General features: G+C 41.4%; 1 protein-coding gene across 1 annotated transcript in view; it reads left to right on the top strand.

Moving 5' to 3' along the window:
* Positions 1 to 12,380, top strand: part of grid2 (glutamate receptor, ionotropic, delta 2) — a gene marked incomplete at both ends in the record, with an annotated part of 423,012 nt that overhangs the window by 385,183 nt on the left and 25,449 nt on the right. The window contains one exon of the mRNA XM_079271038.1: positions 10,558 to 10,724. Within this exon, the coding sequence (XP_079127164.1) occupies positions 10,558 to 10,724 (167 nt within the window). The remainder of the gene's footprint in view (positions 1 to 10,557; positions 10,725 to 12,380) is intronic.

The raw sequence follows: 12,380 nt of genomic DNA, 5'->3' as shown, positions 1-12,380 counted from the left end.
CTTTGTTCCAGATATGTGGAGCAGAAAAACTGAACGCTGCTTCTCCATGTTTAGTTCTGACTCTGGGAACAGAAAGTAGGCCGGTCCCAGACGACCTGAGGGGTCGGGATGGTTCATAAGGTAGCAGCAGATCAGAGATGTATTTTGGTCCCAAACCATTGAGTGCTTTGTAAACCAACAGCAGGATTTTAAAATCAATTCTTTGTTGGACAGGAAGCCAGTGCAAAGACCTCAGAACTGGAGTGATGTGGTCCACCCTCCTGGTCTTAGTGAGGACTCGAGCTGCAGCGTTCTGAATCAGCTGCAGCTTTCTGACGGACTTTTTACAGAGACCTGTAAACACACCGTTACAGTAGTCCAGTCTGCTGAAGATAAATACATGGACAAGTTTTTCCAAACCCCTGGTGACATAGTTATGTCGATTTGTGTGTCGGCTGCATAATTATGATAACACACTTTGTTTCTTTCCATAATCTGAGCTAGTGGAAGCATGTAGATGTTGAACAGAAGAGGCCCCAGTATTGAACCTTGGGGAACACCACATCTCATTTTAGTCAGCTCTGATGTGTAATCAGCTACAGACACAAAGTATTCTCGGTCCTTCAAGTAGGATTCAAAAAAGTAGAGAGAGCGTGAGATGGCGCTTGAGTAAGCCTGTCTCACACCAACAAACAATACCAACAGTACAAACAGTACAGCAAAACTAAAGTAGACTACTTCTTACAAAATGGAGAAAAAGTTGATTGTCAATGTTACCGACTTCCCCCAACATAATAACAAGTTACCGGGACCGGGATAGGAAAAGTGAAGTGTGAAAACTAAATTAAAGGTGCACAATACGAGATTGGGAGCTTCTTTGATTGCCTCTCAATGGCTCTCAATGTGGCGACGCATGAGCTGGCGGCTCGTAGCTAACGGTGTTAACTTTACGAACAGTTAAAAAAATGACGGCAAACGTGCTGACAACGCTAACAATGTTTACCTGAGGGGGACGAGGCTGTCAATCAGGAGGGCGTTATAACCACCATCAGAGAGTAGTGCAGGCACACTCACATGCACGATCACAACAGCATGCGTGGCCAACCGGCTTTGTCAGCAAAGCAAGGAATAGCTTTGATTACAACAAACAGAGGGAGAGCGCCTTCACGCTCTACTTAGACATTACTCCACTATAAGTTTACATTGCAAATGTTGTTTGCTGCTATATCAATGTTTAGAATGTTCTACATTGCTCCTTTAACTACTTTGTCGTGTACCAGAAAATTACAGCCCAATCAGAACAGAGTATATAAATTAAGTGCTTAACCTTAAACACTCATCAGGCTCATAAGAAGCAAGAGTGAGCTATGCTCCTCTGAGTCTGTATGTGTGAACAAAGGGTTAGAGCTAAAGATATGATATGAATCTGAAACTGTGTAGCACCAATTCCACCGACCCGAAACATGGAAGTATAGCTCATGAAACGATGTGAGGGATCCATTGGGGTATAACCAAATTGGTGAATATTAATAGAAACTCAGTAAGAAATGAAAGATTTGCACTTTGTGCGTCCCGAGAAAAAGAGCCTAAATAGAACAGCTTCTTCAGTTGAAGCCCTGCACACACACTGCACGACATCTGCAAAACAGAAAAACTTTTTTACGTTAAAGTTCTGTAGCTTTAATGGTCAGTGCATCTGCACTTTAAATACACACAGGTTTTTCATGTTTTCGCTAACTAATCACACACCATAATGATCTCCACTCCATGTCAAGTTGTAAGGATGTGGTCCACATCGAATACCAGCAGGGTCCCTTCATTTGAAAGGCACCTGCGGACAAAGAAAAAGAGAGAGAGGACTGTTGTTTCTTAAGGCTCAGCAGGGGTAATAATCTCTGGTGTCTGGGTCATATCGCAAGAATCCAAAGCATGCATCCACACAGTCGCACACACACACACACACACACACACTCAGAGACTTGCAGAGTAGTTGCAGCAGAAATCATTTCCACACTGCACTCGCCCCCTTCATTGGGCTGCATGTGGTCAGGTAGACATTGAAATGTGTCTGTAATAGGCCAAGTGCAGACCTTCAATAGCAAACTCATTCCCAGTCTCCCCAGCAAAGCCCATCAAACTGCAAGGCATACGTCTCCAAGTCTACCTGCAGCCTGTGAGTTGAAGAAACCGTGTTCAGAAACATTCAGCTCAGGTCTGAGATGAACTCCGGGGCAGGTTTCCGTGAACCATGCTCACAAGTAAATTCATTCTGGGTAATCGAGTGTCTGATCTTTACTTTCCGTCTGACAGGTGGTTATGTTGACTGAATGAGTAAAAGACACACCAAAGCGTTCCACTCTGTCTCACTGTTTACACATGTTTACCAATGCAAGAGTGACTGGAGGCTTTTGAGGGGTCAATAAATGGTGAATAAAGAACGGTCAAGCCGTGTTACAATAGCAGATGCTTTACGATGTAGACAGATTCATGAGACCAATGGGACTGGATGATCTGGAAGATTCACTTTAGCAAACACCAGCTGTTCATTCATTTTGGGTGAGTGCGGCTGTGGAGGTTCCCAAATGAACAGAGCTACTGAAATATTTTCGCACAGTATGTCAGTCAGTCTGCTAACTGATAGTGAGATTTCCCTTGGTGATGACAGATCTCATTGACATTAATTTGCTTCAACCCAGCATTGTCAGGTCCTTCAGGTCAAATTTCTCCTGAAATCCATCCAAACTATTGAGAAAAAAAGGCACTCTGTTTAATTACCCCCGGGAGTAGATGGAGCTTCAGTGACTGATAGTGAGTGCTCGTGCACCTAAATCTGTTGCTGTGAAAGCATCTGAGTGTATCAGTCATCGTTTTCTCTCCTTGCCTTCATAAGCATTTCTTTCCCATGGTTCCAATTAAAACTCCCCCAAATCAGACTGTATTGCTTCCATATTAACATATGCAAGGCATATATATATACACATACACACAAGCGATGTGATAACCTGATGCTTCAATAGGAATCTGTCTCAAAAGGTGCCTTGTGGTGCACACACACATAATCCATCTGCAGTATGTGCCAGTGTTTTCCCCAGCAATTATTCCTTGGTGGTGTGGAGGGCCTTTGACAACGTACAGTTGGGCACTAAAACTCACCACTGAAACCACTGCTAATGAACTTAATTAAGTAGGACTGGCAGCTCCTCAGCAGTGGGTCAAACTCTGCCACCTGCATTCAATCAGGCCTATACATTCTCAAAACTGCTTCGGCAGCGAAGATGTTAAATTGGCAGGAGACATTCAGGACCCTGTCTTGAATCGAAGGCTGCAGGGGATTAACCACGGTGATGTCGAAGTGGGACGCTGTGCTTTGAGTTTTTTCTGGACTATGATCTCTGAGGTGCTCTGCAGTGGTTCGTTGTGATCAACGTCAACTGATGTGTCATAAGACCACGGTTCATCTTTGTGAAACATGCCCCATGCCCTTCAAATCACGATCAAGCATTTTCTTTCAGTGGATGATTTCATTTGTCTTAGCTGGTCTTTCTCACAAGGGTATAGTTGTGAAATGTAACACCCCGCAAGTGAAGTGGCGACAAACAGAGATGACCTGTGTTCGTTCCACCAGGAGAGAAAGGGTTTAAGTCAAGTGCAGTGACTGTTGAGATGTGGTTGACTGTGGCAGTTAAGACAGCCACAAAGCAGATTTCCTCCATAGGTTGTCTGGTCTCGTTCGCCTTGACATGCTTGTGGAGCTCAGTAATCTGGGACGACCTGGACATCAGGCACTGATCCTCCACATTGAGAGGAGCAAGGTGGTACACGGTTCACTCATTTAGTCTGTCCACTGAGCTTGACTGAGTGGACGGGGACAAAGGGGGCAGACACACTGAAGGAGGAGCTGCTCATTGAGAAGTGAATGAAGGACGGACGGATGGACGGACGGACACTCTGTCCTAGCTATTCTGTCTGGGTGACTTAAAGGATCATGCCATGTGTTTACTATAGCATTACAACTACACAAAACCATAGAAAGATAATCATTTGCACATAGTTTTCACATACGATCGTGAACACTCTCGTGGCTTTGTGTTTGATGCCTTGAAGGTCACTTTTTATATTAATAATGCAGATTGGTCCAGGTATAAACAATGAGCCTATTGATATGCTTATGATTGTGAGATAAAGCCTGGCAGAGACATGCACATTCATCATTCTAGTCTCTTTCTCTGTCGCTTCTGCAACTCTCATCGTACTTTTGCTTTTTTGCGTTTGCCTTGCTCTCACGTCCGTCTTGCTCTGTCACCGTCTGTGTTTGTCAAAGACAGATTTCATGTCTCTTTCTTCTCTCTCTTTCAATCTGTTTCTTTTTCTCCCCCTTCTTGGCCGCCCTTTTTTTTTTAAAGATGTGCTCAAAGAAACAAAAAAATATTTAAATAAATGCAATTAAGGTGTTAAATACTTATTCAAGAAAATAAGTGCTCTGTTAAGCACTTTGTGATGTTGTGTCTGAGAAAAGCGCTCTATAAATAAATTTCATTCATTCATTCAATTAAATCTGTGACCGCTCGTGGCCTTCTGCGGTTGCATTCATAAAGGATGTTAAAGTAGAGTAGAGAGCTCTGAGTGAAGCTACTTTTTCTACACAGTCAATTTACTTTGTTGCTTGTATAATTAATTGCATTTCTTTTCATTTAAACAATACTTCAGGACATGTAAATGAAAATACAGTAAACACAATTCATGTAATTGGTAGCTTGACATGTTTCGTTTGTCTTCATTGTGGACTGTGTGGGCGGATGAGCTCCTCCGTTGGACACAGAAGCATTATCTGAGAACTGATTAAGAAAACAAGTAAAAGCGCCCACATAAAAAAAATGGAATGATTCATACTTTTCAGAGGCAAGCAAATGTAACAGAATACTTCATTATCAAAAATACAGTTGAACAAAGGGAAGATGAAAAGGAAACAGAGGAAAGTAATAATTTTTCTGCCAGATCCTATTAAGGGTGGCATCTTAGTTTTGGCTCAGTGATCCGTCTCGGATGATCCGTCTCTCCAACATCTGTCTCCAATTACTCCTCTCTTCCACTATCACATCTCTCATCGGCTTAATGGGGTCTGAGCAAAGATTTGCATACAGCGTGGCAATAGGCGATTAATTTCTCCTTTTTTTTCTGTTTTGCTCCTTCTTCCTGAAGAAACAAAGATGGCTAATGACAGCTGAGGGTAATTAAACAACAGAGAAAACAAAGAGGGAGTGAAGAAGTTGTCATATTGCGTCTCAGGGGATGCAGGCGACTGTTGCCACGAGAGCAAACAGTCGGACAGAACGCCTCATGAGGGATTGATGCCACCTGCGTACCAGGCTTTCATCATCTGAGATTTAGCCTTGACCGCCTTTATGCGTCTTGGAAGAGGGATATGATTGATCATCGATCATGAGAGAATGACAAGAAAAGCAAGGTTGACTTGGTATGTGAGAGGATAATACTGCATTTGTGTACTAAACTACAAACTGTAAAAATAGATATGTAAGGAGAGGAAATGCTGGTTACTGTGCCTTTAGTATTTCCCAGTTCAAAAACATGTAATTTGTTGTGCAAAAGCATGAAACAGAGTATACAGTAGCAATTTATTGCAAATAGTAACTCAATGCTCTTGATAGTTTAGTGATATTTTATGTGATATTTCCATTTATTTCATTTTATATCGTGCTCGTTATTAAACGGCGGGGTATCACAACAATACATTTCAAGAAGAACTGTCCTGAAACAACCCTGTGTGTGTGCGTGTGCGTGCAAGAGGGAGCGGGAAGGCTCGTGGTTGAGATGTAAAGATATTAAAGGTAGAGTTGAGCTTGTCGCTAGGCTGTTGCTTTTGTCTCACATCAACCTCTCTCATTTCTCTAAATCAAACAAATCAAAGGAGGACAGTGATGCAAGAAAGCATGTATGCAGAAGTCTGCAGTAAGTGTAGGCCGTGTGGGGACAGTTTACACTTGGTTCATTATACTCCACAGACTTGCCTGCCTGTCAGTACACAAACGGCACAACTGGAATCGATTTGCTATCATGCCACATTTATGTTTTGCAAATTCTTCACATTCGGCGATCTCCAGCCCTGATCAAAGCAGATGTATTTCTGTTTAAAGCTGATTACTTCACTGGCAGATTAAAAAAGTAATGAAGATGGACTTTGTTGTCTGTCGTGGGAAAAATTATGTGCTGCCACTACAAATCCATGTGGATCGCATAAAGCTCAATAACTAAATAATGCATGAATAAAAACTGGCAAAAATTGCCTTTTTTATTACAGCCATGAGTCTTCATCTGAAGCGCTCGACTCTTCTGCAGCCTCTTCATCAGTGTATTCCCGACAGAACAGCGCACTGAACCTCCCACATGTAAAACATTTCACATCCATTGCTTAAAGGCTAAATACTGAACATTTAAGAAACTGACTTCGCACTCTGGGATGATTTGTTATGGGCCACTTTGTTGCTTGTAATCTAAAATGTAATTTATGGATGAGATATTGGAGTTTAAACTGAGAGCAAGATGAAGAATCTCCTTGTGCATGTTGGGTGCCCTTGAAGGGATCTCTCGGAGGGAAGGGAGGAGAGAGAAAAAAGACAGTTCGACTGGACCCTGGAGTAGTTTAGCCGTTTTGAAGTTTCAGCATGGCTGGACTCTGAAGCCAAACTGTTTGAAGTGTGGATGAGATAGAAGGACCTCTTGCAGCCGGCCTAGACACTCATTGAGCCGGTTCTGTCAAATAATTGGAAAATAACGCCCAGAGAGAGTTGTATGAGTCCAAATATGTACGAGCTCTCTGCAGGAGCACAGTCATATATATGTAGGTTTATTTCACTTGAGCAGTCCTCAAAGTTCACCCTCCACCTTTTATTTATGCATGCAGTCATCTGGCTGATGAAGAAGGAAAAAAAGTTCTTCTCTTGGTAAATTCAGACTTTGTGAACAGCGCTGTTGATCTGAAGTTTTTATTCGTATTTCTTTTAATTTTTGTGTTTTTTGACAACGCAAAGTCACTTGAGTTTAGGAAAGCGTGGCTTTAGTAGAGTATGGTTAAGTTATATTTAAGGTTGGGGGAAGGATAGTAGACTTGGTTGGATATTGAAAAAAAATCTGTTTCAATGTGAAGCATAAAACAATAATATTATTTATCGGAGACAGGGTTGCTTGGTGTGGTTCTGACCTTTTTGTTGATCTCTCTCGTAGCTTATTTACTCGGCAAAGACCCTTTTAGTTGTTCCAATGTCCAAACTGAAGAACGTCAAGCTTTTCTTCTTCAATCACATTTGAGATCTGCTTTGCCTGCATGCCCTAGGGCCTACATTATAAGATTAAAATAAGTGTATCTGCATTTCCTCTGCCTCTTCTTTCTGTTGTGTAGTTGCAGTGGAAAACTAATTTCCCAGCGTTAACATTTATTCACTTCAGTACTCTTCTTTTGGAAGAAAGTCTTCTTCGTTCAGATTATGTTGAACAAAATGTTAACATTCCAGTCACAACCCATTCTGTGTTTTACAAGAACATTCATAACTACTAATTATAAATAATGGCAGAAAATTATGAACAATTAGATTCTTTGCAACTATTCCCTATTTACAGTTTTTTTTTGCCCCTTTGCCTTGCAAAACAAAACAGAGCTGTGGCAAAAATAGCTCGGGCTCATGGTTCAGTGCTGTGATGTGTTCATTAAATGAGCTCCGCCATTACAAAAACACTCTGAAGCTGATCAACAACAACATAAACAGTGATAGAGCAACAGAATTAGGTTAATTTTCTCTCCTCTTATGTATAGAGGGATGCAAATTAAGAACACAACAAGAGTCACAACCCTGGACACGGGACCGAAGTTAAAGTGTGTGCATGTGTTCTGTGCATCTGTGTGTGTTATATCAGGGACATTTCGAGATGCAGCGGTTGGTGTTGAGTAAGTTTATGCAAGTGTTGCTGCTTCCGCCCCCTCTTCTCGTACAGATACAGATTTAGCTCTATTTATACATACAGTACCAGCACAAAACTCCAGTCACTATTTTTACAGCTAGAAACAAGTTCAGAAGTAACCTGCTTCTGTATTTACGCATATTGATGCAGGAACATTTTGACTCACTTTAATGGCACATACTGTACAAAATTCATACTGTACGTCAGTATTTTAATAGATATTGCGACCCGTAAACATCTTGCAACCTTTTTTATTTTTATCATCATCTCTGGCGAGGTCTTAAAGCTACTACTGATCTGGAAAGCTCAACAATTTGATTTGAACTCTTATGGTCATTTCTGCTCCATGACCCCAATGTGAAACAAAGTCAAAATACGTATTCCAGCATCGACAAAAGCATGCCAGAAAGGAGCGTTTGTTATAATCATTATGATCATGAATTCTTCCCTTGTATTTTAAGAGGCCTCAAATTGTAGTTCTTTTGACTGGAATGTTTTCTTCTCATGAACAGTGTAAGTGGAAACATGGAGACTCCATCACAGGGTGTCAAAGGTGCATGTATATAGTTTAACTGGATAACACCTTAATTGGAGTCCATTGCCAGGTTACGCTATGCATGCAAATGCAGCTTGTGCAAAATAGAAAGCTGCCTTGCCTAGATAATCCTCATTTGTCCTTGACAAACTGGAAAGCTCATCCATCTTAAACACCTGTAGTAACATGTAATACTCTGAGACGGGGGCAGAAAATAGAAAAGGCTTTCCCAGACTGTTCTGACCCATTTTTTTTCGACTCCAAAGTTCTCAGCCGTAAGAAAGTTGTACATTTTGTCATGTGAGCTGCTTAGATAATCACAATCAGAGGTAACACAACAACATGGGCGAGCTGACCCTCAGCACATACCTTGTATGCAAATTGATCATGATGTTGTTTCTGGTAGTTAAACAAACTTGAGCTGATAATAAACTGATGCTTTGCATGTCGAGCAAAGCAAGCGCTCCCTATTCACACATACTTTGTCTCTGTTTATGAAACACAGCTGCAGGCAAGAGCATTTCCTTTCACAGGCTCCAGTATCATTTTCATTCTAGGGCTAAGTCTGTTTTATGTGATTGTCTGCTTTGTTGGCATTGCTATAATCATTTATTTATCGAGTGTAGTTTAATTGGATTAAAGCTCCGAGCAGAGTCTTATTGCGATGTAAAGACTGGTGCATTTAAACTAACCTCCATATCAAGTGACCCCATGTGAGGTCCCAAACCCTGGAAAGACTGGAACATAGGGAAATAGCTTTTCTCCGGAAAAAGGTAGTATACGTGTAATGGACACTTTTTGTTCCGTTGTGGGAATCTATACACTCAGCATGTGAAGTGTCTGAATTCTAAAGAATAATGTGAATGAGATCAGCACGGCTTTCTTGTGTTTTCAGTGTGGCTGACATCAGAGGTCACCGCATATACACACAGCACTGTGCATGACAATGCACACACACACACACACACACACACACACCGCCCCCTTTCACCCAAATAGCGAGAAGTCCTTAATACACAATGGTAAGCTGTTGGAACTGATTTTTTACTCATTTCCCTTCCACAAAGCCCATAATCTTTCCAATTCAAAGTCAATGGTAAAAAGCCATACAATTATTTGAGGTAATAAATTACTCTCTCTACACTTTTTAAGGTTGTAAAGAGCAGAAGGAGTCAATCTGATGCCCTGCAGTGAATTATTGCACATACACACACACACACACACACACACACACACTTCAGAGGACTGCAGACTGTGAAATTACCCAATCAGAGGGTCTTGTCGGTTCTCAGACATTAGTCATCACACATAGGCCAACTGAGGTGATACACACACATACACACACAGTGAAGACAGAGGGGTTTAACAATTTCATAAAGCTCCATTAAACTTAATGACACACCAAATCCAAAATAATATGTTAGAAGAAATGTCTGTGTGTGTCTGTGCGTGCGTGCGTGTGTGTGTGAGAGAGTCTATTGAATTTTCAGAAAGGGTGGCAGGATGTGAATATCACAGCCACATTGTTTGTTCTCCACTTTTCATTTTGGTGTGAAAATGACGATTTATTGAATGTTAATGAGAAGCCATATCAACACCCGACACCTTCACATCAAACAAATTGTAATTGCCACTTTGAGTCACTTCGACCCTCTAATTCCTTTCAAGCACAAGCTGCAAGCACACACTTCACACACACCTACACTTCACTGCAACGGCATGCACACAAAAATGTAAAACACACCCAACACATATCCACATAGGGTGCAAGAAAGATGAGCCAACAAGCCAGTAACACTTGTGCATCTAACGTCTTGAGGGGAAGTTAAAAACAGTAAAGTTTCTGTGCTGTTGCCATCCTGCAGTAGAGCGTCTTATGTTTGATGAATTGAACTGTGTTTTTGCAAAAGTAAGTGATGTCATTTTCAAATCGGTCCATATTGTGGAGGCCAAGCTCGAAGCCTGTCAAGGACCTCAAAGACTCTCAATAACTCAACACGATGTTGTTGGTACAGCTGCACCGATCTGAATTTTGATAACTGTGTCTAAATGTCTTTTTTCTTTTCTTTCAGGTGAAGTACGGCCACTTTGGCTTTGTGTGGGATGCAGCAGTGCTGGAGTACGTAGCTAACAACGATGAGGACTGCTCGTTCTACACTGTCAGCAGCAACGCACCAGACCGTGGATATGGTATCGCCATGCAGCACGGCAGCCCCTACAGGGACATTTTCTCCCAGAGGTAAGAGTCGTAACAGTAAACAACTGTCAGCAGCATCCTTGACTGCATTTTATTTGTTATTTAAAGGACATGTTTCGCATGCACATTGAAGGAGCCGCCATTTTTGGTTCCATACTATTCATCTCAGTCATATTGTCTTCTGTTTTAAGTTGAGAAATGACACTTTCACAAATTGTGTTCAGCTGCCTTGCTTAACCTCAGCATGAACCATTGGTTCACATTGAAGTCGAGCAAATGTGACAACACGGCCTCACAAATAAGTCAACAGTAGACAGTGCTGATGTATCCAAACTAATCCCAGTTGTCTACCTTGTTGCTGGAGCACACAGCGGGGGATTTTTGCTTTGTCAAAGTATGTCATGGACCAGGAAAGTAACAGAATTTAATTAGTTTATTCATTTATTCCCTACTTATTCAGTCTCTTATGGCTGTAAAGAAGGTTGGTAATGTCTGCAGACACCACACAAAGGTCATTCATTCATCTCCTGTCAGCTGCTGAGCTGCTGTCTGTGCTGTGTTTCGACACTGCTGAGTGTCCTTGTTTGTTTGTTTTCATTTACCTTTGAATTGAATGCCGTGATACACGCCACATCACCAGATTGCAGGTTCAGTCACATGAAGCGAAGTGTTTCTGTGAAGGCCGCGGAACGATTGCTTGCATCCCAGGAATGAATCCCGTTGGCTTTATTCATGATCATGCATCACATAATTTCAAGATATGGGGAAAATATAAATCTCTGCTGCCTTAATCATGTGTGGTAAAGGATTTTATTCATTTTATGTACATGGGCCAACATGTGTGAGCTTTACAGAGCGGTCGAGTGACTAGGCCTGTCTGTTTATGGCTCCATATCCGGTGGAGCGTTACTCTTCAGAATATTTCCTATCATGGCTGTTCATTAAAATAAACAAGCAATTCATTGACAGGCCATGTTTCCAATTCCCTCCTATTATTTCCGGGGCAATGTCACACTCTCTCTGGAAGACAGTTTCAAGCAGTTTACTCACACTGCTCCCCATGGCTCAAACACAAACAGACACAGAAATAAATAATCACAGAGGCGTAATTGTTTTGTTTTTCCTCGCTGTGAATTTCTTTTTTGTTTTTTTTTCATCCTGACATTCTGTATTATGCAGATTGATTAAGTGCCAAGAGGAGGTTTGACAGGAATTGTTGTATCCGTCCGTGCCCTGGCAACCCAGAGAGAAATGTTTCACTCGGCTTGATTATCTGTCGTAGCCTGGTCATGACATGTCAAAATTGATGATTGCAACTGGATTTTTGTTGACTGGTAAACATCAATTTCTTCAAAATATAACAATAATTTACAGAGTTAAATGATCATTTTCCTTACAACAACTAGAGTCAAATACAGTCATTCCATGTTAGGTTACGTCTATGTTTCTGCAAAGCTTTGCTTGATCATCACAGTTACTGTTGAACACTAACACTCCATTAGTCTTTCTTACACCGACCTTCTTTTACTTTTATAGCAGCAAAACATTTGGGGTTGTTACATTTTCAAGCGGTCAATTTCTGTCTGCAGCAACGAGCCCAGAACGCTGTGTCAGCACCTTTCCAAAATACTGAAGGGAAATGTTGTGGAACTAGTGTACAAGCATGAGTGTTGTTAAGTTTGCCAAATGACACAGGCT

Source organism: Melanostigma gelatinosum (genome assembly GCF_949748355.1).
Source record: "Melanostigma gelatinosum genome assembly, chromosome: 6".
Lineage (NCBI taxonomy): Eukaryota > Metazoa > Chordata > Actinopteri > Perciformes > Zoarcidae > Melanostigma > Melanostigma gelatinosum.
Note: the sequence above shows the minus strand (reverse complement) of the source record. Positions and strands in the feature narration are given on the sequence as shown.